This window comes from Archocentrus centrarchus, chromosome 21 (assembly GCF_007364275.1).
Source record: "Archocentrus centrarchus isolate MPI-CPG fArcCen1 chromosome 21, fArcCen1, whole genome shotgun sequence".
In the NCBI taxonomy this organism is placed as follows: domain Eukaryota; kingdom Metazoa; phylum Chordata; class Actinopteri; order Cichliformes; family Cichlidae; genus Archocentrus; species Archocentrus centrarchus.
Window position 1 is genome coordinate 13510503 of NC_044366.1, and position 22250 is coordinate 13532752.

The window sequence follows — 22250 nt, forward strand, 5'->3', positions numbered from 1 at the left end:
ATATATGCAGTGTACAATTGCTATGAAAAAAATATAAGCAATGCAAAAAAATGAAATTATTGCTCATAATTGCTGCAGGGAGAACTGTAAGTAACCAACATTTCTCTTTTCCTTTTCATGGAAAAACCACAATACATACTCTTGTATTAACTGAGTACAACAAACCCTGTTTTGTTGCCAAGTGTTGTCTGTGTTTCTTATTTACTGACTGGATAGTCAGAGTTCAAATTTGCTTTTCTGCCATTTAAACAGAAAAATATAATGCTATTGCTTATCCACAGCACTTTTTACAGGATTCTAGCATTACACAGTGAAAAATGTGGTGTCACATTTATCCCACATTTTACTCAAGTTTTTTTCATTATAAAAATGCATGCAAAAGTTGAACTGAGCAGTTTTTAGCCTCGCCATACCTTGCTATACAGACTGCTTTTGTGCAAATAAAAGTGCACCCTTTTCTGCTTGCAGATGCTTCTTAGTGTGCACGCAGGGCAGAAATGCTCAGTTGCAAGAAGATTTGTCTGCTAGTGGAAAGCATCATAATATGTGATTTTTTTTTTTTATCATTAACATTTTATTAAATTTTCCATAACATCACTCTCCGTTGTCTGTACAAGCGATATCAAACAGCAGTTACATCGACACACCAACAGGGCAGTGGGGAACAAACCCTAACAGTAGATAAAAATTGAGGGGGGGTAGAAATAAAAAAAAGGCTTTTGGGGGGAGCCCCTATTCACATACTTAGAAATTAAATAGCACAGGTTGGCCAGTTTTATTTATATGGGGCACAGGGCATAGCCCAGCCATCGCTGCCAGATCGAACTCCACTGAGACTTCATGTCTCTACCACCATGACCCTTAGTTTGGCCCCTGCAGTCTGAGTAGGTATGGGTTCCATTTAAGGTGGAAAATCTCCATTTTGTGTAGTAATCTGTATGAAAGGTGTTCCAGTGCAGCTAGCTTTCCTAGTTGGTTATACCATAAAGTAATGGATGCAATGGAGGTGTCCTTCCATTGAGAGATAATAAGCTTACACGCCAACATTAATGCAGTCTAGACTCATTCACCGGTGTTGGATGGCAAATGTTTAAGGGAAGACAGGTCCCCCAAAATGAATAATCTTGGAGAAAACTGAATTTCCTTTTGTATAATCGATTTGACATATTTATTAATCACTTTCCAGAAATCCTGTGCTTCGGGGCAGTTCCATAGCATGTGGAGCAGTGTGCCCGTCGCAGCCTGGCATCGCCAGCATTTAGGTGACTGTATAAGGCTGGCTCTGTATAACCTATGTGGCAACCAATATACTGTATGCAGTAGTTTGAATTGTACTGACCTTGTTTTAAGTTCCTGGGACATTTTTTAAAATTTTTTGAAGTGTCATTTTCCATTCCTGATACGTGAAAGTCATACCAAGGTCAATTTCCCATGCTGATTGTAAACTGGCCAGCCCTTTGTCCGTGTCCTTTACCAACATGGAGTAATATTTGGAGACTGCATGGTGTCCCTCCAAGATTTTCCTAATATGGGTAAGATAATCTACAGTTGTAGGAGGTGTGGATGGAGATCCATAAATTTCAAGTAGTAAGTGACGAAGCTCTAGGTACTTCCAGAATTAACTTTCTGGGAGCAGAAATTGTGTTTTTAGTGCATTAAATGACTTAAGGAATCTCCAAGAACCAAAATTCCTCCTCAGACCCACAATTTCCAGAGAATAGGGGATTTGCCAATACAAAGTCTGGGATTAAGCCATATGGAGGCTTCAGTGTGGAGATATGGGTTAAATTTTAGGGTTGATGCCACTTTTCTCCACACCTCCCATAGAGTCGAAAAAATGGGGTGGGTCTGTAACTCTGGTGAGAGCTTGATGGTAATAAGGGTGTGCTTCAGAGGGAGCGGAGAGCAGAGAGTACTTTCAAGGCCAACCCATGGGGGAGCTCGTTCCGGTGGTAATGCCCAGTGAGTCATATGCCTCAAACTAAATGCATAGTAATAGAATAGCAAGTTTGGGATGCCGAGACCACCCTATAATATATGATTTTTTAAAAATAACTTCAGTCTTTTATCTCTGTCTTGCTTTCTAGTTGAAGACACCACCAATTTGCCTCCCTCCCCTCCCCCCTCACCTGCTGCAGAGCACTTTGGACCTCTGGAACAAGGTAGGCCAAGAATATAAGTACATACTGAATATGTCAGAGACTTCTTCTTTTGACTGTGGCTTCTGATGTTTTATGGTCATCAAAACACTGGGGTCCTGGTGTATGATTGCACTGGAAGTGCCCCCCCCTCGGACAGTCCCTGCCTAAAGGGGACAAACCATACATTGATAATCGTTCAAAAAACCTGTACCTATCAAAGCTGCTCAAAGCAGGAACATCTTCTCCTTGTTTTCTGTCATAACCGTTTCTTTTGGAGTACTGCATATGTGTTGTCATTGTATGCCTGGAACAGATAAAAGTAATATCTTCATTACCATTCCCATTTATCCTGACAAAGACACACTGGCATGCATGAACACTGCAGTTTTACTAAGTGCACTCTTTTTGTCATCCTTTCCATCCATTTCCTTTTCTAACCTCCTCCGTTCACTGTCCTCCACACACTAATATGACAGCCAGTTTAGGTAACCCTCTGATTTCATGTTGTTTTTGATTTTAGTTGAATTATGTCTTCAGTTTTGCCTGTCTAATCATCACGTTGTGTTTTCTGGTCATTGTCCACTGTTTCTGTGTCTTTAGCTTCAGCTGTAAGTCAGAGGTCTAGCGCCTTAAATATGTCTTAAGGGACTAAGCAAGGCACAGCAAGGTGTAGGAAAAAATAGTAAAGCTAATACTAAAAAAGCCCCTCCCAATGTAGAAATGCATTCTGGTTGCATACCTTAGTAGTGTGCCCCCTGTGGATGGAAGATTATGAATGCCATTCTCATACATAAAATATTTTACATTTAGCATACATTTTCTGTAGATTTTTCTGTGATTTTGAATTAGAATTGAGTTAGAGCTGTGAATTATTTGATTATTTGTTTTTTGACTTTCACATTTTTACGCAGTGACTGGGCTGTTGAGCTAAAACTAAAAGAAATAAGGTTAGGGCCTGCATACCCATGTGACATGTTGTGTGCTCACAACACACAGAGCTGTAGAGAGGTTGGGATGTGGGTTGATTATTGTAGTTGGCGTGTTTGACAGGACCAAGCAGTTTGTATGGCTATTGAAGTTTGTTTGCATCGTGGCTCGCAAAACCATGAATGATTTGTTAGCAACGTTTGCTGTATTAGTACTGTAACTGTTGTAGCTGTTTACTTTTAATGGTGTATGTATTTTATTTTTGGCTTAATCATTTAAATGTGAAGCAGATTTTTTTTTTTTCATAAATTATACAATATATCTGTTTTATTGGTCCCAAAGAATGGCTGGCCCCCAAAGCTTTGCTATCTTGAGTTGCTTGTCACTGTCTGTCATTGTCCTGTGTGTGTTATGTCTCTCTTGCTCTCAAACAAGTTTTCTCTTCTTCGTCTTGCATTCCCCTCTCTGGTGACTCTTTCTGTTTTTGTTGTCTGTTTCTCCTCAAGCTTTATCTCTCTTTTCACTGCAAAAAATGTCCATCTTAAGTAGTCGGGCAAGAAGTTGTTCTGAATCTGCTGATTACTTAACATTTCCTAAAACTTGAAGGGCCATAGTTGGGGCCGTGTTTGTTTTTTATGACGTTCCATTCAGTCTACTATCTATAGAAGTTAAATCAAAAAGGACAAAGTGATTACAAAATCCTAAATCCTAAAATATTTCTGGGTAAGGTTCTTTTACTTTTGTTTTCTAAAGAGTTCAATTCTGCTATGTAGCCAATGCGAACAGGCTTAGAATCCCTTCATGGACAAAGGGATTGAGTGTTGTGCAGTTGAACTGTTGATGAATAATTTTGGAAAGGGTGAAAGGTTTAAATTTTGAGTCTGGTGAAATAATAGAGTAGTGACACATTAGGACCAAAGCTGAAAAAATGAGGTTGCATGTTAAATTACTTTTAAGATGGACATTCTTTGTTGGTTTCTCCAGTTTTTTCTTCTTCCTTTTCCTTTATCTTTTTTCCTCCTTTTCACTCTCTTTCAGTCTGCGTGTCCAGATTTCCCTGCAGTTCTTCTCCTTGTGTCTGTCTTGTTTGTAGATGTAGGGGATGAGGAGGAGGCGGGCCCTCTCCGCCGCTTCCAAAATTCTCGCGAGAGGTGCAAGTTCCTCGCCCCCTCCATCTCAGTTTCCGTGCCCGAGGACGACCCCTACCACTCCGAAGAGGAGTACTATGAGCACCCATTGTTCAGCCCAGAGTGGACGCACTCGGGCTCTCGCCCCACAGGGCAAGCCGTGGCCTTTAGACAGATTGAAGGTGAACCACGCATGGTTCCTCTTTGCCATCCCCCCCCCCCCCTCCATCTCCTTTCTCTTTCTTTCCTTTCCTCTCTTGTGATTTGACTCCCTTCCCCCATTCCTTTCTCCTTTCGTCTTTCCGTCTCTCCGTCCGTCAGCTCGTCTCGTCGTCTGTCTTTGTGTGCGTTTGTGTGTCCTTGTGTTGGTTATTAAATCAAAGCAGCATATTTATTTAACAGTCATATTTCTTTTCTTTTTAAGTTTATTTTACCCAAGCCCATTGCTACCTGTGGTCGCCATGCAGTTAAATCCAACACATAGGAGTGATGGTTCAAAGTAACTAGATAAATAACAGTGTTTTATTGCCATTCACTCATCAGTAAGACATGCAAGTTTGACTTGTGGAACATGACCATAAGGCTTTCATAAATGTCTGAGAGACCCAGCATTGTATTTTTGGTTCTTTTCTCCAGACTCCTTCTCATTCCCTTAACCATACTGTGCTATGTCAGACCCTCTACACTCATCCGTGCCTACTTTTACACTGGCAGCAAGGAAGACTTTCAGCTCAGACACATTCACCCACATTTATGGTTCAGAAATGTGGATGTCATTGCACATGCGTCCTTAGTAGGCAGCCATTATGCGTGCCTTTATGAAAAATCTAAACCATCCCATTCATCTGTTGTTATTCAGGGTGGTCAATAATAGTAGTAAATAATGCTTAAAAAGCCTTTAAGAAATTCAACGCAATCTAAAAATAATCAGCTGTTTTTTTTTCCATTATTTTCATAACAGTTTTTAGGTGTTCATCCAGCAAAAGAGAAAGTGATGGTGTTATAAAAATACAAGACACAATCCAATACATAAAAAAGATATAGAGAAACTGAAAGCTCATCTCAAACTCGTCTGAGTTAAAATGAAAAGAACTCAAAAAAACAAAAACAAAACAAAAAAACCTTAAACTCCTGTAGTGCCGAGATTGAGAAATTATGTTATGGGACACATTTGGATCTCAGCTGAACTGGGGATGGTCACAACAGCCTTAAATTTGTGTAATACTGGACAGGAGTTACAGTTTGGTAACATGAATACATTTGTTAACCTCTAGTTTGTGTAAACTGATGCAAATTGTCATATTAACTGACTAAAAGTCCATTTTTAGCTCAGCTTGAAATATTCAATAAGATGAAAAGATTGTCATGGTGTATCTGCAGCAGAGTCGCTTTCATTTTACTCTCAGCTGAATACAATGTTCCTTCATTTATTACATATTTAGTACCCCATCAATGCAATGCCAAGAATCAGAGTACTTTTTAAACGCAAATTGCACATCAGTTTTTCATAGACACATTTTCTAAGGAGCCAGTGTTTTTTAGAAGAACTCTGAGCAGAGGAGCTTCTACGGTAGCAGATTTTTAAGCCAAGAAGAGTTGTTTCTTTAATTATGTCTGTTCCATTAAAGAACTTACCTCACTCACCAGTGAACGAAGGTCAGTCTGGGTTGAAGACGTGTTTATGGACTGAGCAAATTATTTAAAAAAGACATAAATTGAAAAGGAAAAATACATTCCTACTTTGAACCAAGATGACAAAAAACCAAACCACCTAACAGAAGTTTGTACTATATGTGTAATGTACGTATATGTGTGAACAGGTCAACACTTTAGGCCATCTTTCCCTAGAGCTGAAAGTGTCCCGTCATAAGTTGTGTTCTCACATAACCCAAGTCTGTGTTGCCTGTAGTCTTAATGTGTCCCCCTTTCACCCTGTTCTTGGGAAGAAGAGACCATGGAAGCTCTTACAGCTGAATACGAGGAGGAGGAGGAGGAGGAGGAGGTGGAAGATGAGGAGGAGAGTGCAGAGGCAGCAGAGTCCGAGGCAGCTCTTGATGAGCAGCAGTGGAGTGGGGAAGAGCCCGAGCTGGACAGCCCCCAAGCTGAGCCCTTAGAGCAGGCAGAGGCCATAGACGAGGCCCAGGATCTAGACCTGGAGCCGGCTGAGGCAGCTAGTGCTACTGCAGAGAGCTCTATGGACAGAGAGGAGGAGGAAGCAGAGGGTGAGGAGAGCCCTGAGACAGGTGTGTCCTGCCCTCTGCTCTCCCTGCCTGCATGTTACTGCATTGTCCACTGTATAAGAACGCAAGATGTGTCCAAAGGAAGTGTATAACTTTTAATCATTATAATTCAAGTGGAATGGCAAGTAATCCTCCCTGCGCTCTGCTGCGGCTGCAAGGCAACACAGGCTTGTTGGTGAAAAGAGCCACATTGTTTTAACTTAACCTGGTTTTATTGTGTATTTCCGCTTATATTTTCTTTTACTTGCTGTGGTTTTCGGGGCCGGCCGTTTCGTAGTGGTATGATGAAGTGAAGTGCTGCTATAAGCTTCCAGATTTTTCATTGTGTTACATGCCCTAGCGCTGGTATGTCGGTGCTGTGCACATTTTTGTAACCATGATTCATACCTGCTAAACATGCATCAGTCATTGTTATCTTGATTCTGAGTACAGAATTTGCAGGGGTATTTGTGTTGGCTGTCTCATGTTCAGCGTGGTGCAGTTGTCGGTAAAATCATCTCTTCAAATGCATTACTTTATCAGATAAATTCCAAATTCTTGTTTCTTTTTTTTGGTTTATTTTTGTCACCTTTAGTTGGGGACAACATAGCATTTCTCTGTCATTCGCCAGTAAAGTTTTTCTGATTGTGCTAAACTTTAAGTGACATATGAACATTTAAACCCCAGACTCATTTCATAATAGTGAAACTATTTAAATATTAAAAGCTTTAAAAATGACAAACTGACAAAACATTTAATTTTACTGAATGCCAGAAATGCTATTTCACTTTGTATCTGATGGTTTGAAGGGCTGCATGGATATTTCTCCCATCTGTTATTGCTTGTTTCCCATAAATCAACATCACAGTTGCCTCATGCCGGTTTCCGTCACACCACCATCCCATTTTATCATTCATCTGTGACTTGGTGGATCGCATAATCTCGCCGTACTTCTTCACTGATGGCCGTACCATTGTGCTGTAAGTTTCTGAGGAGAGCTTTGCCTGTTTTTGTCATAGCTTTTCCAGACCCTGGCTTATTAGAGATCTCATTCACAGCATGCTAAAGCGATACATTTATGTAATGATCGAACAGCCAACTTACAGATATTCTTTCAGCTTTGAAGATGGATACAGACAAGCAGGACAGTGGATCCATGAGCCCTGACAGCATTGGATCAGAGAAACGCCCAGAGGAGTTTTATGAGCCACAGATCCAAGGGTTCTTTGCTGGTGAACGAGTTGTACCGGAGAGTCCCACCATGGATATGCCATCCTTTGTACCTCCAGACGTTCAAAGCCAAGCCAAAGAACCTGTCAGATCACTCACACTTCAGCCTACATATGGTGAGCCAATTACAGTGTCAGAGAAGCAGCCATCAGTGGAGGTGGTTGAGTTCAGCAGTATTGGTTCTCCTTCTGATTTCACTTCAGTGGGGGTCAAAGTTCAAGGAGGAGACTCAACAAGTGATGCAAGAGACAGATCGGGCATGTCAGCCTATTTTGAAACATCAGCCATGGAGGTTAGTGAAGGTCCCCACAGTAAGGGTGAGGGTTATTACGAACTGAGTAGAGCTGGTGAAAAAACGAGTACTGTTGATACCAGTTCTCAGGAGATCAGCTACAGCACACTAGCTGAAGCTCAGGATAAACCTGAAACTAAACAAAGTGCAACAGAAGACACTAGAGTATTTACAGTTCCTGACAGGAGTAATGACTGCAGGCTTTCCCCAGGTAAACTTGCCTTAGAGCAGAGGAGTTACTCACTTAATATAACCATAGGAGCAATGGATCAGAGTGGCCAAAGCAGACAAAGGAACTTCTCCCCACTGGCCACAGATATCATGTCATATACAAGCGGGAGCTTAGATGAGTCGGCAGACTACCTTCCAGTTACTACACCATCTGCAGATAAACCACCATCATTCCCTCCACTAATCCTGGAGACCGCAGCTTCCATTACTTCAGATTCCTCATCTCCTCCAAGGATCGCAGAGCAACCTCCAATACCCAGCCCTGAACCAGAGTCTCCAGAATCCCCCCAGCCTTCTAAGAATACATATAAAAATGGCACAGTAATGGCACAAGACTTGCCTGAGATGCTTGACCTTGTTGGTACCCGTTCAGGACTGCAATCAGAAAACAGTGACCCAGAAATTATTCGGAGGAAGTCCATTCAGTCTGATACTTCTGCCTTAACTGATGACCCCCTGGCTAGCCTGATTTCAGGGGAACTGAGTCCTGGGGGTAGAAAGAGTGAGAGTCAGCTGGAAGAAATGGGTTATTGCGTATTTAGTGAATATTCAGGGCCCATGCCATCCCCTGCAGATGTATTCAGCCCTACAGACACTTCTGCACAAATCTTCACCCCATCTGTCCTGGAGGAAAAGGTGGCTGAGCAGGCAAGAAAATTAGCAGTCAGAGATATATCTTTGGAGGATAAGAGCCAGCCATCAGGAGTTACTGATGTAGCTGAAGAAAAAGACCAGAAGCAAGAAGAGAGAAAAGATTCATTTGAAGAAAAAGAAAAGAGCAAAGAAGATGATCAGGTGATTACATCTGTAAGTGAGACACCGCTTGCTCAGCCATGTGAGCCCTTTGTGACACCAACTGTCACTGTGACACTGGAAGAAGGTGGGAGGTCAGCAAGTGAGACCGAACGACAAGCCAGCGGTGAAGGCTCAGTGTCAGAAACCGAGATCGCCGACTATGAGAGGCAGATCCGCAAACTGGAGATGGAAGACAGGCCTCTCAGCTTGGAGGAGGAACGAGAGCTGCAGGAGCTTCGAGAGAAGGTGAAGCTGGTACACCAGGAAGCCTATGAGGAAGTGGATGCTGAAGATGTGTACCAGCTGACTGGCGTGGCCAAGGACCGAATTGCGAGGCCTGTTAAAACTTCATCTGCCTCATCTGTGGAGAGCAACATCGATGATGACAAGCTGCTCTCCCCAGTGCTTTCACCTTCCAAACTTAAACAAAGAGAAATGTATGGTTCCCCCAAAAGGGCAGCGTCACCTGTGTTAGGCATAAATAAAGATGAGAGAGAAGAACAGAAAATTAAGGCAGCACAAGAGAAGGAAGCAGCTGAGAAAAAGCTTAAAGAGGAGGAAGAGGCAGAAAAGAAAGCAAAGGAAATGAAAGACAGAGAAGAGCAGGAACGGAAAGAGAAAGAAGAGGCAGAAAGGCTATTGAGGGAGGAAACAGAAAGGAAGGAGAAGGAACAAAAAGAACAGGAAATAAGAGAGAGACTGGAGAAAGAGCAGAAAGAGAAAGAAGAAAGGGAGTCGAAAGAAAAGCAAGAGAAAGAGCAGAAAGAGAAAGAGGAGAGGGAGCTGAAAGAAAAGCAAGAGAAAGAGCAGAAAGAGAAAGAGGAGAGGGAGCTGAAAGAAAAGCAAGAGAAAGAGCAGAAAGAGAAAGAGGAGAAGGAGTTGAAAGAAAAGCAAGAAAAAGAGCAGAAAGAGAAAGAGGAGAAGGAGTTGAAAGAAAAGCAAGAAAAAGAGCAGAAAGAGAAAGAGGAGAAGGAGCTGAAAGAAAAACAAGAAAAAGAGCAGAAAGAGAAAGAGGAGAGAGAGCTGAAAGAAAAGCAAGAGAAAGAGGAGAGAGAAAAGAAAGAAAAAGAAGAAAGGGAGAGAAAAGAAAGAGAAGAGAGGGAAAAGATGGAACAGGAGGAGAGAGAAAGGAAAGAAAAGCTGGAAAAAGAAAGAATAGAGAAAGAGTTGAGAGAGAAGGAAGAGAAAGAAGCAATAGAAAAGCAGCTGAAAGAGAAGGAAGAGCGTGAGAAAGAGGAAGAGATCAATGCAAAAGTTGCAGACCAACCTGAAGTGGATGCAAGACAAAAAGAAGCAGCAGGCATAAAGGCTGCTGAGGCTGAACAGCCGAAAGAGAAAGTTGAGGAAGATATATTTAAGAAAGGAGCGGCAGAATTTACAATGGAGATACCAGAGGCTCGCGCTGCCATCGAATCGGTGGTGACAGTTGAAGACGATTTTATCACTGTGGTCCAGACCATCGATGAAGCTGAAGAACCGGGGCACAGCGTTCGTTTCTCAGCTCCACCTGAGGCTGAAGCTCTCTGCGTTGCTGCTCGGACAGAAGAAGAAGAAGAAGAGGAGGAGGAAGAGTCTGTGGAGTTGGCTCAGGAAGCGGATATAGAGGCTGCCAGTCTAGAGGAAATGGGAGATGTTCCTGAAATCCTTGGCTCTCCCGAGAGGGAGGCTCAGACCATAGAAACAGAAGGACCAACAGAAAGCTACGACAGAGATGAAACCACAATGGACGACTCCATTCTGGACAGCTCCTGGGTTGACACTCAAGGTGAGGTCACTTTTGTTGTTTCCGTTTATCCCCCCTTGTCTGCTTCAAATACACAAACTGAATACTGCCTCATGCCCTATTTTTCCACACTGCAGATGATGATAAGAGTATGGTAACAGAGCAGACTGAGCCTTTGCCCAAGGTGTATAGTCCAATCAAAAAGCCTGCTGGGGTCCAGAACAAACAGGCACTACCTCGGAAGACAGAGAAACAGGAAAAGCCTATTAAACCCAAGACCAAGGGAGTGTGGACTAAAGGCCGAATCTCCACACCAGAACGCAAACCTGCTCGCAAAGAACCTGCCTACATCCCCAAAGAGGAAGTCAAGAAGAAAAAAGGTTATTGTCATTTTCTTTTTCAATAAATGTTAAAATGATGTTGATAATCAAAGCAATAATTATTTTTAAATACTGCTTATTACCACACATCAGCTGCTTCTCAGATACAAATTTTTCTATTTAGTACATGCACGACTATTCAGTATACATAAATCATATACGGGTACACAGGGTTTCTGTGGCGTTTTCCACATTGTAACATGATTGTCTCTGCTTATGGTTGCACTCTTCTGCTTTTGTCCCTGTTCCTTTTTCCTCTGATAATGCAGCAGTGATAAGGAAGGCTGAGCTTACCAGAAAAATGGAAACTCGGACTCAATCCCCATCCAAGAGGAGCGCAGGGAAAGCAGCAGTCCGCCAGACCCGTCCCGTTCAGCACCATTCCTGCCCCAGGAGGATAACCACAGGTGACACGTTGCCTTGGTCTGTCACACAGCTGGTTCTTTCTGCAGGAGAGTCAGAAGAACAGCATTTCCCATCTTACCGCCACTTGTATCTTTTATTTTGGTCTCGGTCTTCATTTAGTTTTATTGGTTGCAATTTTTAGTTTGTTTTCATGTGCATTTTTTTGTATTTTACCATAATAAAGATTGACTTTCATTAATATTTTTTGTTTGGATTCATTTGTTTGTTTGTTGTCTTTTTAGTTCTTTCTCAAAGCTGATAGGCATTTTTTCCCTTATGTTTGTTTGTGCTCATATATACATGTGTCTAAGAAGGTAGGGTGCCCTTCTACATATCTACAGCATTAACTAAAACAAGATTTTCAGCTGATGTGAGAAGTTACTCTTTAAATGCGCTTTTCCCAATACCATTTCTAGCAGATTTTATTAGTGTGAGCTACTGGTGTCCTGCTGATTTGTCACAATAATGGACTAATCCAGTCTGAAAAGAAAATACCTCCCAACCGCTCTGGTCCTTTTACTTACATTCCAGTTAAGCTTTTTCCAACTTAGGGTTGTCTGCGCCACAGTTTTGTTCCATGGTTCTAAAAGCACCTTTCTAGTCTAACTTAGCACTAAAAGCACTTTTTAATACACGCCACATTCACCCAGATAGCCTTGAATCTCACACACACTCACTTCGGCGGTTGCATTGGGGAAAACTTGGGTTTATCGTGCCACCACCTTTCCGATTGGTAGACGATCCATTCTCCCTCCTGAGCGACAGCCACCCGTTAATCTGATGCTATAAAGATTTTGTAATGCTGCTCTGACCCAGAGGCAGTTTGCTCTTCATTTTCCCCTGATGGACTGAATTCTGTGCCACTGATGATGAAAGCTCAGTGTACTGCTGCAATGCCCCAATTAGATATTTTTTTTCCCAAGGTTGCCTTACATAATACAAAATCCCCCATTCTGTGTGATATCTTGCCAAATCTTTGCAGAACAAAGCTGTCAAGGGAGAAACATCCAGCTCCTATAGAACATTTAATTTGGCATATAGCTTACATCCCACATTTAAGAATACAAAGTTGGATGTCTGTATTTTTACATTTTATATAATTAGAGTCACATATCCTTGCAAGGATATAAATGTGGGGATAATCCTCCAAAGTAGGGCATTTAAAAAGCCCTAACTTTTTCTCCTTCAGTGTATGAAGGTTAACATGAATTCTGCCTGAATGTTTTAGTTTCACTGAAACTGTCTGTCTTTGTTTCTCAGAGGCCCTACCAGACAGTCGTCAGCCTCTCAGTGTTGCCAGACAGTCTCGTGACAGAGCGTCGGTAAGTATACTCAACCAAACTAACATTGGCATGACCTCGGGCACAAAAACCAGCGTGAGAGATTCCGAGAAAGCTCTGCTGGCAGTCAGCCTGAATGAACAATTAAAGGCACGGGGCAACTTAATGAATACTGAACACTGAACATAGCAACTTTCTACAAGCAGGCAGAACTTTTTGGTGCGACAGATTTGAAACTTTTTTTTTCGCTGTTTATGTGTAACTGCTAATGTACAGCTTTGCCTTCCGTACTGAACTAAAAAGCATCTCATTAATTTGGAAAAACAATTATCAGTAGATGCTTTAAAAAGGATGTTACATATTTCCTTACTGATTAACGCAAAAAAAGTTATTCAGAGTAACACATGCAAATAAAGCTTTCTCCTTCCATCTATGTGCTAACTGCTGCGAGAAAAACAGTGTTACAGTAGTTTTTGTTCATATTTAATGAAAAATATTAATGTTGGTTGCATTTTGTAAAATGTTTACTACTGTTAGCCTGGTTTATTGGGTTTTTACACAAGTAGGGAAAGACAGATGCATTTGGAGTGTTTATTTTACCGAGTGGGTGTTGAACCACCCTGCGACATTTCTCCAGTGCCTGTGGTCGTGACTCCATCTCACTCCTCCACCATGGTAATGACAGTGATTGTGGCTAAAAGAACATAGTTTCTATATTTCTTAAATGTCATGTCATCACAGCATACTGTAAGTGTCGTCTAATACTGTGCTCTGCCGTGTAGCACGATGAACAGTTTTCCTCGTGTTCTTGATTTGTGTTTATTTATTTGGTATTTCGATGTTTCGATGTTGTTTCTTGCTGAAATGAATTTGCAAGAGGAGCTGTTTTAATTGCTTAAACAGCAAATTCCTCTACATGACTCATAAGATCATGTGCATTAATAATGCATGTTGAAGCACTGGTATTTTCACCATTTCTTATCACCTTGTGATTTTTATTTTGTTGTCATGCTCCTCACCCACCATGCCTCTTTGTTGTACCATCTTAGTGCCATACCCATCGTTTGCCACTTACAAAGATCCCCACCTCCATATCCAGAGCGGGTATCTCATTAGATAGACCTCGCCCATCCTCAGCAGAGCCTCAGGGCTCCACAGAATTACAGAAACATGTAGCCAAGGTAGGTGGATGGTAGAGTGATGTGGCTCCTGCACAAATCCTGGAAATTTCATACAAACATGAATATTATTTGCTTTTATTTTATAATATTGTTCACATACTATGTTGGCTATTTCACACTGAATTAAAAACATAAACCCCATGCTGCCTGACTGGTCTAACAATACTCTACTTGTACAATTTCCAACAGGATGGTGGATCACGGAGCCCAGAGAAGAGGTCTTCAGTGCCTCGGCACGCCTCGTTTCTGAGTCGCCGTGGGCCTCACGACCACGAAGAGAGCTCTACGTCTATCACTAGCTCCGGCTCTACGGCTCCCCGCAGGCCCACATGTAGGCTGCAGTTCCTCTAATGAGCTAACTGTACAAAGTATCAGTGTTTAGATTGCATTAGGTTGTCTAAAACCAGTGTTAAATTCTTAACAGCTCCCAGTGTGTGACAAAACACTTATAATTCAGTCTTTTTAAAAAGGCAAATTTTTTTACCTGTGTTGGTCAGTTTTAGAAAAATATTTCTAGAAAGGGAGAAACACACTCATAAGGCCTTATGTGTGATTACCTCACGAAGTCCCAGCTGACATTTTTGTATTCTAGCTCTGGCATCCTTCTATTTCTGTCTGTCTTTTGGCATCTCTAACAGTTTTGTTTTTATTTATACCTAAGTACAGAGCCAGAATGTTGTGTTTTTTGAAGACTGTTAACAAATACTAAGTCAAATACTATGTTTTTTCTGCATCCTTCCTGTCACTACGTTCAAAACCTTTTGTCTTTACCTTTATGTAGCATTTCGCGCTGAGATGAGGGCAGAACACAGGACAGGACGAGCTCCTAGTATGACAGGTAAATATGTACTACATGGCTATTGGATTGGATCATTTTTGTTTGTGCACGTGTGCGTGTGTGTGTGTGTGTATATGAAAAGTGGTTCCTTGGTGGATGTGAGTACATTTCTATATTTCAGTTAATGCCATATTTAAATTTTTGTGCTACAGACTCTTCAGGTATTTCAGTAATATTTTGGAATAACAGGAATTACAGCTCCACCTCCATCACCTCTATATGTGTCCTGACCAGTTTCAGAATCAGTGCGCTCACGTTCAGCTCGGAGTGGCCACTCCACCCCACGCACCCCTGGCTCAACAGCCATCACCCCAGGAACTCCTCCCAGCTACTCATCATCTTCAAGGACCCCCGGTACCCCACGCTCTCTCAGTTTGATTTGTCAGGAGAGGAAGGTGGCTGTGGTCCGTACCCCACCAAAGTCACCTGCAACCACACCAAAGCAGCTCCGCATCATCAACCAGCCACTGCCCGACTTTAAGAATGTCAAGTCCAAGATTGGCTCCACAGAGAATATCAAGTACCAGCCTAAAGGAGGACAGGTAACACGTATACTTTCCCCAGAAATCTTCAGCTTCTTTTAAACTGCTTGCTTGTTTTTTTCATCTTCACATTTATTTTTACTGCTCATCATAGATTGCTTTTTTCCTGTGTCTCTCTTTTGTATTGATCTTAAAGACAGAAGCTGTCATATATTTATTTTTGTTTCTGTAACATATAATAGAAATAAAAAAAAAAAACAACTATATCAGCCTCCTCAGGTTCATATACTCTGCATGCAAAGAAACTTTGTGACTGCCTCCTAGCAGATTGGACCTTGGATTCAGTCCTTGAACCATAAAGCAACAAACAAAAGTTCAATAGCAAGAAAAAAATGAGTCAGATAAACCTTTTCATATCAGTGTGCATAAAGAAAAATCTGTAGAATATAATCATACACCACTGGTGTGTGATGAGCTCAGCTGTAATAATCCTGGTAAAGTAATATTTTAAGGTTTTGTCTAAGATCTTCTGTTTTTTCCTTCTGTCTTGAATGCTTATTTCCCATACCCTTTTCTTCCATCTAGGTCCACACTAAAAGCCTTGTTTTAGTCTCTTAGCTTCCTTTGTCTGCTGCTAGCCCTTCAATCATCTTGCCTATCCATCACTGTAAAACAGCACAAGATAATAATGTTTTTTGTGAAAGAAAAAATCGAATTCTCACAGTAACTACACATAGACCATTTTTTTTCTGAATTTACAGTGCATATACAGTACCAGTCAAAAGTTTGTGTCCAAACCTTTGACTGGTAGTGTAAGTATAGTGTGATTAACGTTTCCATTATCTGCTAGACTAGCCTAAAATGTATTTAAACTCATATTACATAAACCTGATACAAAAAGTAAGGACATTTGTGTTTGGCCAATTGTTTCTTTGTTGTAACAATGCTTCTTGGCAATAAATCTTATACCAATTGAAAACCTGTTTATTTCCACTTAAATGGTGCCACATTTGTAAGGGAAATGTATTTGTTGAGTTGAGCAGCAGAGTTGAGTATGTGGGTCGCGCCCATGAAAAACTTGCCAAATCTTCTCTGTCACTGTCAAACAGCTTGTCCTGCTATTGACTCTTGTTTGGAGCTTCTGGTACCCCAGGTGCTGTCACTCAGGTTTGTCATCATTGGAGGCAATCTCAATGCAGAGAGATATCAAGAGGAGATTCTGCAACTAGTAGCAATCGCATATCTCCACAGTCTGGGACCGAACTCTATCCTTCAAGACGACAACACTCACCTCTTCAGAGCGGGTTCATCAGAGACTATCTCCAGTCCTGACCTCAACCCCACTGAACAGCTTGGGTGTGCTGTTCGTGCCAGAGTGACCAACACAACCACATTGGCTGTGGATGCCATCCCATAGCGCTGTGTGACCAAGCTGAGAAAGAGGTGCCAGGCTGTTGTGGCTCTGTATGGTTCTTCCATATGCTACTGAGGCCCCTGTTTGTTAAATGAATAAAAGTGCTAATATCTCTCAGACAAATGACACCAAACATGAGTCAATAGCAGAATAAGCTGTTTGGCACTGATGAAGAATTACCAAGTTTTTTATGGGTGCAACCCACATACTCAACTCTGTTACTCAACCCACAAATGCATTTTCCCTAAAATGTGGCACCACTTAAGGGAAATAAACAGGCTTCCCAACGGTATAAAATTTATTGCCAAGAAACATTGTTGCAACAATCAATCTAACACAAATTTCCTTACTTTTTGTGCTTATGTGTTTATGAAATAAAATAATAAATAAGACATAATATAAGATACAAAATATTAATTACATAGTTTCTCATAGAAACTATTTATTTTAACATATAAACCAAGACCAATGGCAATTTTGCAGTTCTTTATCATTTTTAGATATTGTATGTTCATTGTCTGTATTGGCAGTCATTGTGGCTGTCTTCCTCACTTGTCTCTATATGAAGTATTAGTGCAGATATCAGTTTGTAGCAAGTGAGCTTGCATACATGCTTTCTGCCACAAATGAAGTGGTTCAAAGTAATATCAAACTTGCATTAATCAGATTGCAAAAAAGTTGTCTCCAAAGAGCTGTCCATGTTGGTTTGTGACTGATATGTGCTGGCATCAGCTCAGTATACCAAGGCTCTTTTTCTCTGAGTTTAATATAGACTAATATAGACTGCCACCTGATGGTGGCTTAAAACGTCACTTTAACATTGTTGTGATTGCGCATACATATGTGCATGAATCAGTATAGCACAGCTGTGTTTATCCTGAAGATAAACACTGAGATGGGGGTCTTTAAAGGATGATTTCAAAGTTCTTGCAATTTTAAAGCAGTAAAAATCTAGCTCATGTTATGTCAGCTTTGTTTTTACTTGTGATTTCTCACCACCAAACTTAACATTCTCCACTTCCAGATTTCAGTAAACAGAAATGTGACATGACTGTGACATCTGAGTGAGTGCCTGAACTCTGAGTGGTGTTGTCCCTTACGCTTTCCTCCTGGCTCTCTAAAGCAAAGACAGCAGTTCAGCAATATCTGAATTACAAATGTTGGTGTCTGCTGTTGCACAGAATCTGCATTAGCAAGACGGTGTCTTGGAACATATTTTTTTTTACATTTTGACAAATGTCTTGTGCCAGCATGAGTCTGAAACACGAAGGCAGCACAGCACCAGGAAGCAGTGTGTCTGTAGCCATCAGTTCTTACAAGCCTTCACTGATGACCTGATTAGGAATCTAAGGGTTTGGCTGGCATCTTTATGACTTACCAGGCCTCTGTGCAGTCAGCCACAAAATATGGAGGGATCATGTTCCAAACGCCAGCCTGTCATCTGCAGGAGAAACATGCTCAATGGAGTTTCTGTGTTTTTTAGATTGTGTACCGCATTACTATTTATGTTTGATCATGTTCCATAATTCAGCATTATTACTATAACATAATTCATAATCATAGCTCTATCAGTACAGTTATATCACCCGTTCCACATTGGAAGAAATTTTTGATTCTGATGTAGAAGTGCTTGGCCAATATTTTAGTATGGATTTTGCTCTCCTGTGTGTCAGTTTGCTTTTGTGTGATTTTGAATACGTCATGCTTTTGTGTATCTGTTATCTTTTACACAGATAACAGATACACTCACTAGGGGTTATCTCCCTGTTAGATATGCACAGCAATTTATCAAGTGAATCTTTTGCATTTGCACAGATATCTGATTCTTAATGGAAATTATTCTGCTTGTTGTGTAGTTGTTCCTTCTGATTGCAGTTGTTTGTTCCACACGGGGACTTGATGCCACCAGAAAAAGTGCCTTCTTTTTGGAATCAGCCTCAGCAACACAGATAAATGCAGTGCAGGGGTACCACTTTGTGCTATATGTTGACAGTTTCAAATCTTATTCTTCTTCAATGGTAGTTTGATAAGTTGTTAACTGAAGAGGTTAGAGGTCTATTTCTTTTCATGACCATAAGTGAAACAGAATATACTCACAACTGATAGAGAACTTTTAAGACTGATACCAGTACAGATATTTGGTTATTTAAAAAGCGTGTCAGTGAGTGGCCTATATGTGTGTTAGTGTATGTGGTCTTTGTTTGTTGGGGTGTGTGTGTGTGTGTGTGTGTGTGTGTGTGTGTGTGTGTGTGTGTGTGTGTGTGTGTGTGTGTGTGTGTGTGTGTGTGTGCGTGTGTGTGTGTGTGTGGCTGGACCTGGATCTGGGGATTGCTGAGTCTTTGCCCCTGTAGGACATGGTCATGGGGGTGGGGGTTACCCCTCCCTACCACTCCCCACTGGTCGTTGCTGCTTTCCCCAGGATGTGGGTACCTGCTGGTTCCGGGGTGCATGGCCAGATGTTTTGGTGTGATTGTTGGCACACTCCCTTGGGGGTTGTGGTCCGGGGGCACTCAGGCCTCTGCGGAGTGGGGTATCTGCTGGGTGTCAGGCGGTTCTCAGGTGCCTGGAGCCTGGCGGCTCTGCTCGTGCTGGGATGGCCCGCCTGAGGGCTCGTCTAGGGCCTCCTTCCTTCCTTTTCTGGGGTGTGCACGTGGTTGCCATTGGGATGTGTGGCCTCGGGTCTTCAGTGCTCGGGGGGGGGGGGGGGGGGGGGGGGCGGCTGCAGATGGCCCAGGTCTCCGGGGTCTTTCTCTGTCTGCTTCTGGCTTCAAAGGGGGGCATTGTTGTGGCTTCTCACCCTCATTATCAAGTACATTTCGTGACAAAGACACAGACATTCACATTCTCTCACTCGCTTACACACACACACACACACACACACACACACACACACACACACACACACACACACACACACACATACACAAAACACAACAAGACTGTTGGTTTGTGTATCCATTTTGCTTTTTGCTTTGTTTTGTTTTTTCAGGTGCTGCTTGTTTTCTGTATGAGTGCAGCAGTTGATGATGTACTTGTCTTTTCTTTTCTTTTCTCACGTTTTTCTTTCTTTCTTTTTTTTCTGTTTTCTGCTCCGTTTTTCCACTTCCTTTCAGCTCTAGTATCACTGTATTGCACATGTACAGGGGTTGGACAATGAAACTGAAACACCTGGTTTTAGACCACAATAATTTATTAGTATGGTGTAGGGCCTCCTTTTGGATGAACCATTGGATGCACATGGTCCTCCAGAATGGTTCGGTTGTCCTTGGCAGTGACGCGCCCATCTAGCACAAGTATTGGGCCTAGGGAATGCCATGATATGGCAGCCCAAACCATCACTGATCCACCCCCATGCTTCAATCTGGGCATGCAACAGTCTGGGTGGTAAGCTTCTTTGGGGCTTCTCCACACCGTAACTCTCCTGGATGTGGGGAAAAAAGTAAAGGTGGACTCATCAGAGAACAATACATTTTTCACATTGTCCACAGCCAAAGATTTGCGCTCCTTGCACCATTGAAACCGACGTCTGGCACTGGCACGAGTGACCAAAGGTTTGGCTATAGCAGCCTGGCCGTGTGTATTGACCCTGTGGAGCTCCCGGCGGACAGTTTTGGTGGAAACAGGAGAGTTGAGGTGCACATTTAATTCTGCCGTGATTTGGGCAGCCGTGGTTTTATGTTTTTTGGATACAATCCGGGTTAGCACCCGAACATCCCTTTCAGACAGCTTCCTCTTGCGTCCACAGTTAATCCTGTTGGATGTGGTTCGTCCTTCTTGGTGGTATGCTGACATTACCCTGGATACCGTGGCTCTTGATACATCACAAAGACTTGCTGTCTTGGTCACAGATGCGCCAGCAAGACATGCACCAACAATTTGTCCTCTTTTGAACTCTGGTATGTCACCCATAATGTTGTGTGCATTGCAATATTTTGAGCAAAACTGTGCTCTTACCCTGCTAATTGAACCTTCACACTCTGCTCTTACTGGTGCAATGTGCAATTAATGAAGATTGGCCACCAGGCTGGTCCAATTTAGCCATGAAACCTACCACACTAAAATAACAGGTGTTCAGTTTCATTGTCCAACCCCTGTATATGTGTTAATAATAATAAAAATGAATGAATAAATAAAATAAATACAAAAACACTAACAAGTGGAGCCTATAGAGAGAGTTTATTGGTTTGGTTTCTGATTGCAAAAGCTGCCAAACAGGACAGATAATTTAATGGAAGGAGAAAAAAAAAGAAAAAAAAGAAAAATGAGAACAAAAGCTGATATGTCAGACTTTTTTTTGTCAGATTCATCAGTCCTCACCAAGATAATAAGATGATGCAATTTAAAAATGTTTGTTTTATTATCACACCAAGTCATGAATGACTCGTTTACGCTCTGCACGTCTCCGGTCAGATCAGCTTGGTGTTGTGTTGTTAACAGAGAAGTTGCAGAGTGCCCACTGGTGGACAAACTATGCAACATCAACACTCATAACATAGTTAAAGGATGTTTCTACTGTCTCTTCTTTGCTTTTTAAATTTTCATTTAAACAGCTAATAATGGCAGACCAGGACAGACCCAGGACATGCTGGGGAGATTATATCTCTCGGTTGGCCTGGGAATCCCTTGGTGTTCCCCTAGATAAGCTGGAGGAGGTGGATGGTGAGAGGGAAGTGTGGGTTTCTCTGCTTAGGCTGCTGCCCCCGCGACCTGGCCCTGAATAAGCATAAGAAGATGGATGGATGGATGGATGGATGGATGATTTAATAAAAGCACCTCATGGAGGAATAACTTGTGATTTGTAGGACAAAAATAGAAATATGAAAAACAACTTTAGGACATTTGAATGCAATAGAGAATTAATGGCTTTTTTAAATTGACACCATTATTACAGTATAGTGCTATACACATCCATTGTTGAAATGTTGTAGCATCACTGTTGTAGCACTGTGGGCATGACAGGCCCAGTCTACTATGGCTAAATGAGCCATAAAAAAAGCCAAACTGAAGCAACAAAATTTAGAGTGTTACTACTGTTTATACATAGTAGTTACATAAGATGATGGTGATGTACTCCTCTCCTGATTTTTAATATTCATAGCACCCTCAAAGATCCAAGTAGCATTACTGTAAGCAACCCCCGTAGTCAGCCTCCCCTAGCCCATAACAAGCCTCTACCCAGCTACTGACCTGTCTAATGATTGTCCTCAGAAACAGAAGGACCAAAATGGGCCAACAGAGGCCAAACGCAGGGCCTCTTTGATATGGAAGTCAGTGCTGCGCCTCATCTCTGTTACTCTGTGTCTGTCTGCGGTACACAGCGTGACCTGGACACAGGACCTGCTGGTACACCTTATCACTTTTAATTATGGCACTTTAAATAAAAAAGTCTGGAAACCCATGTCCCACTGGAATAATTAAAAGGAAAGCGTTTACTATGTGTAAGTTCACTCATTAATATCTTGAAAAGGTAATTTAATTGATCAAATTTAAATTCAAATGAGCTATTAATATTAACAATGCAAAAAACTATTTTAGAACCAATTAATTATTATGTGGCCACTGCCTTTTGTCTTTTGATTGATTAT

The 22250-nt window shown here is 41.7% G+C and overlaps 1 protein-coding gene across 1 annotated transcript in view; it reads left to right on the top strand.

The window, feature by feature from the left end:
- map2 (microtubule-associated protein 2) overlaps window positions 1–22250 on the top strand; it is a 66845-nt gene that overhangs the window by 31721 nt on the left and 12874 nt on the right. The window contains exons 5-15 of the mRNA XM_030758146.1: window positions 2088–2162; window positions 6142–6438; window positions 7533–9634; window positions 10097–10727; window positions 10823–11065; window positions 11335–11472; window positions 12731–12792; window positions 14121–14262; window positions 14713–14769; window positions 15004–15311; window positions 21874–22008. Coding sequence (XP_030614006.1) covers window positions 2088–2162; window positions 6142–6438; window positions 7533–9634; window positions 10097–10727; window positions 10823–11065; window positions 11335–11472; window positions 12731–12792; window positions 14121–14262; window positions 14713–14769; window positions 15004–15311; window positions 21874–22008 — 4190 coding nt within the window. The remainder of the gene's footprint in view (window positions 1–2087; window positions 2163–6141; window positions 6439–7532; window positions 9635–10096; window positions 10728–10822; window positions 11066–11334; window positions 11473–12730; window positions 12793–14120; window positions 14263–14712; window positions 14770–15003; window positions 15312–21873; window positions 22009–22250) is intronic.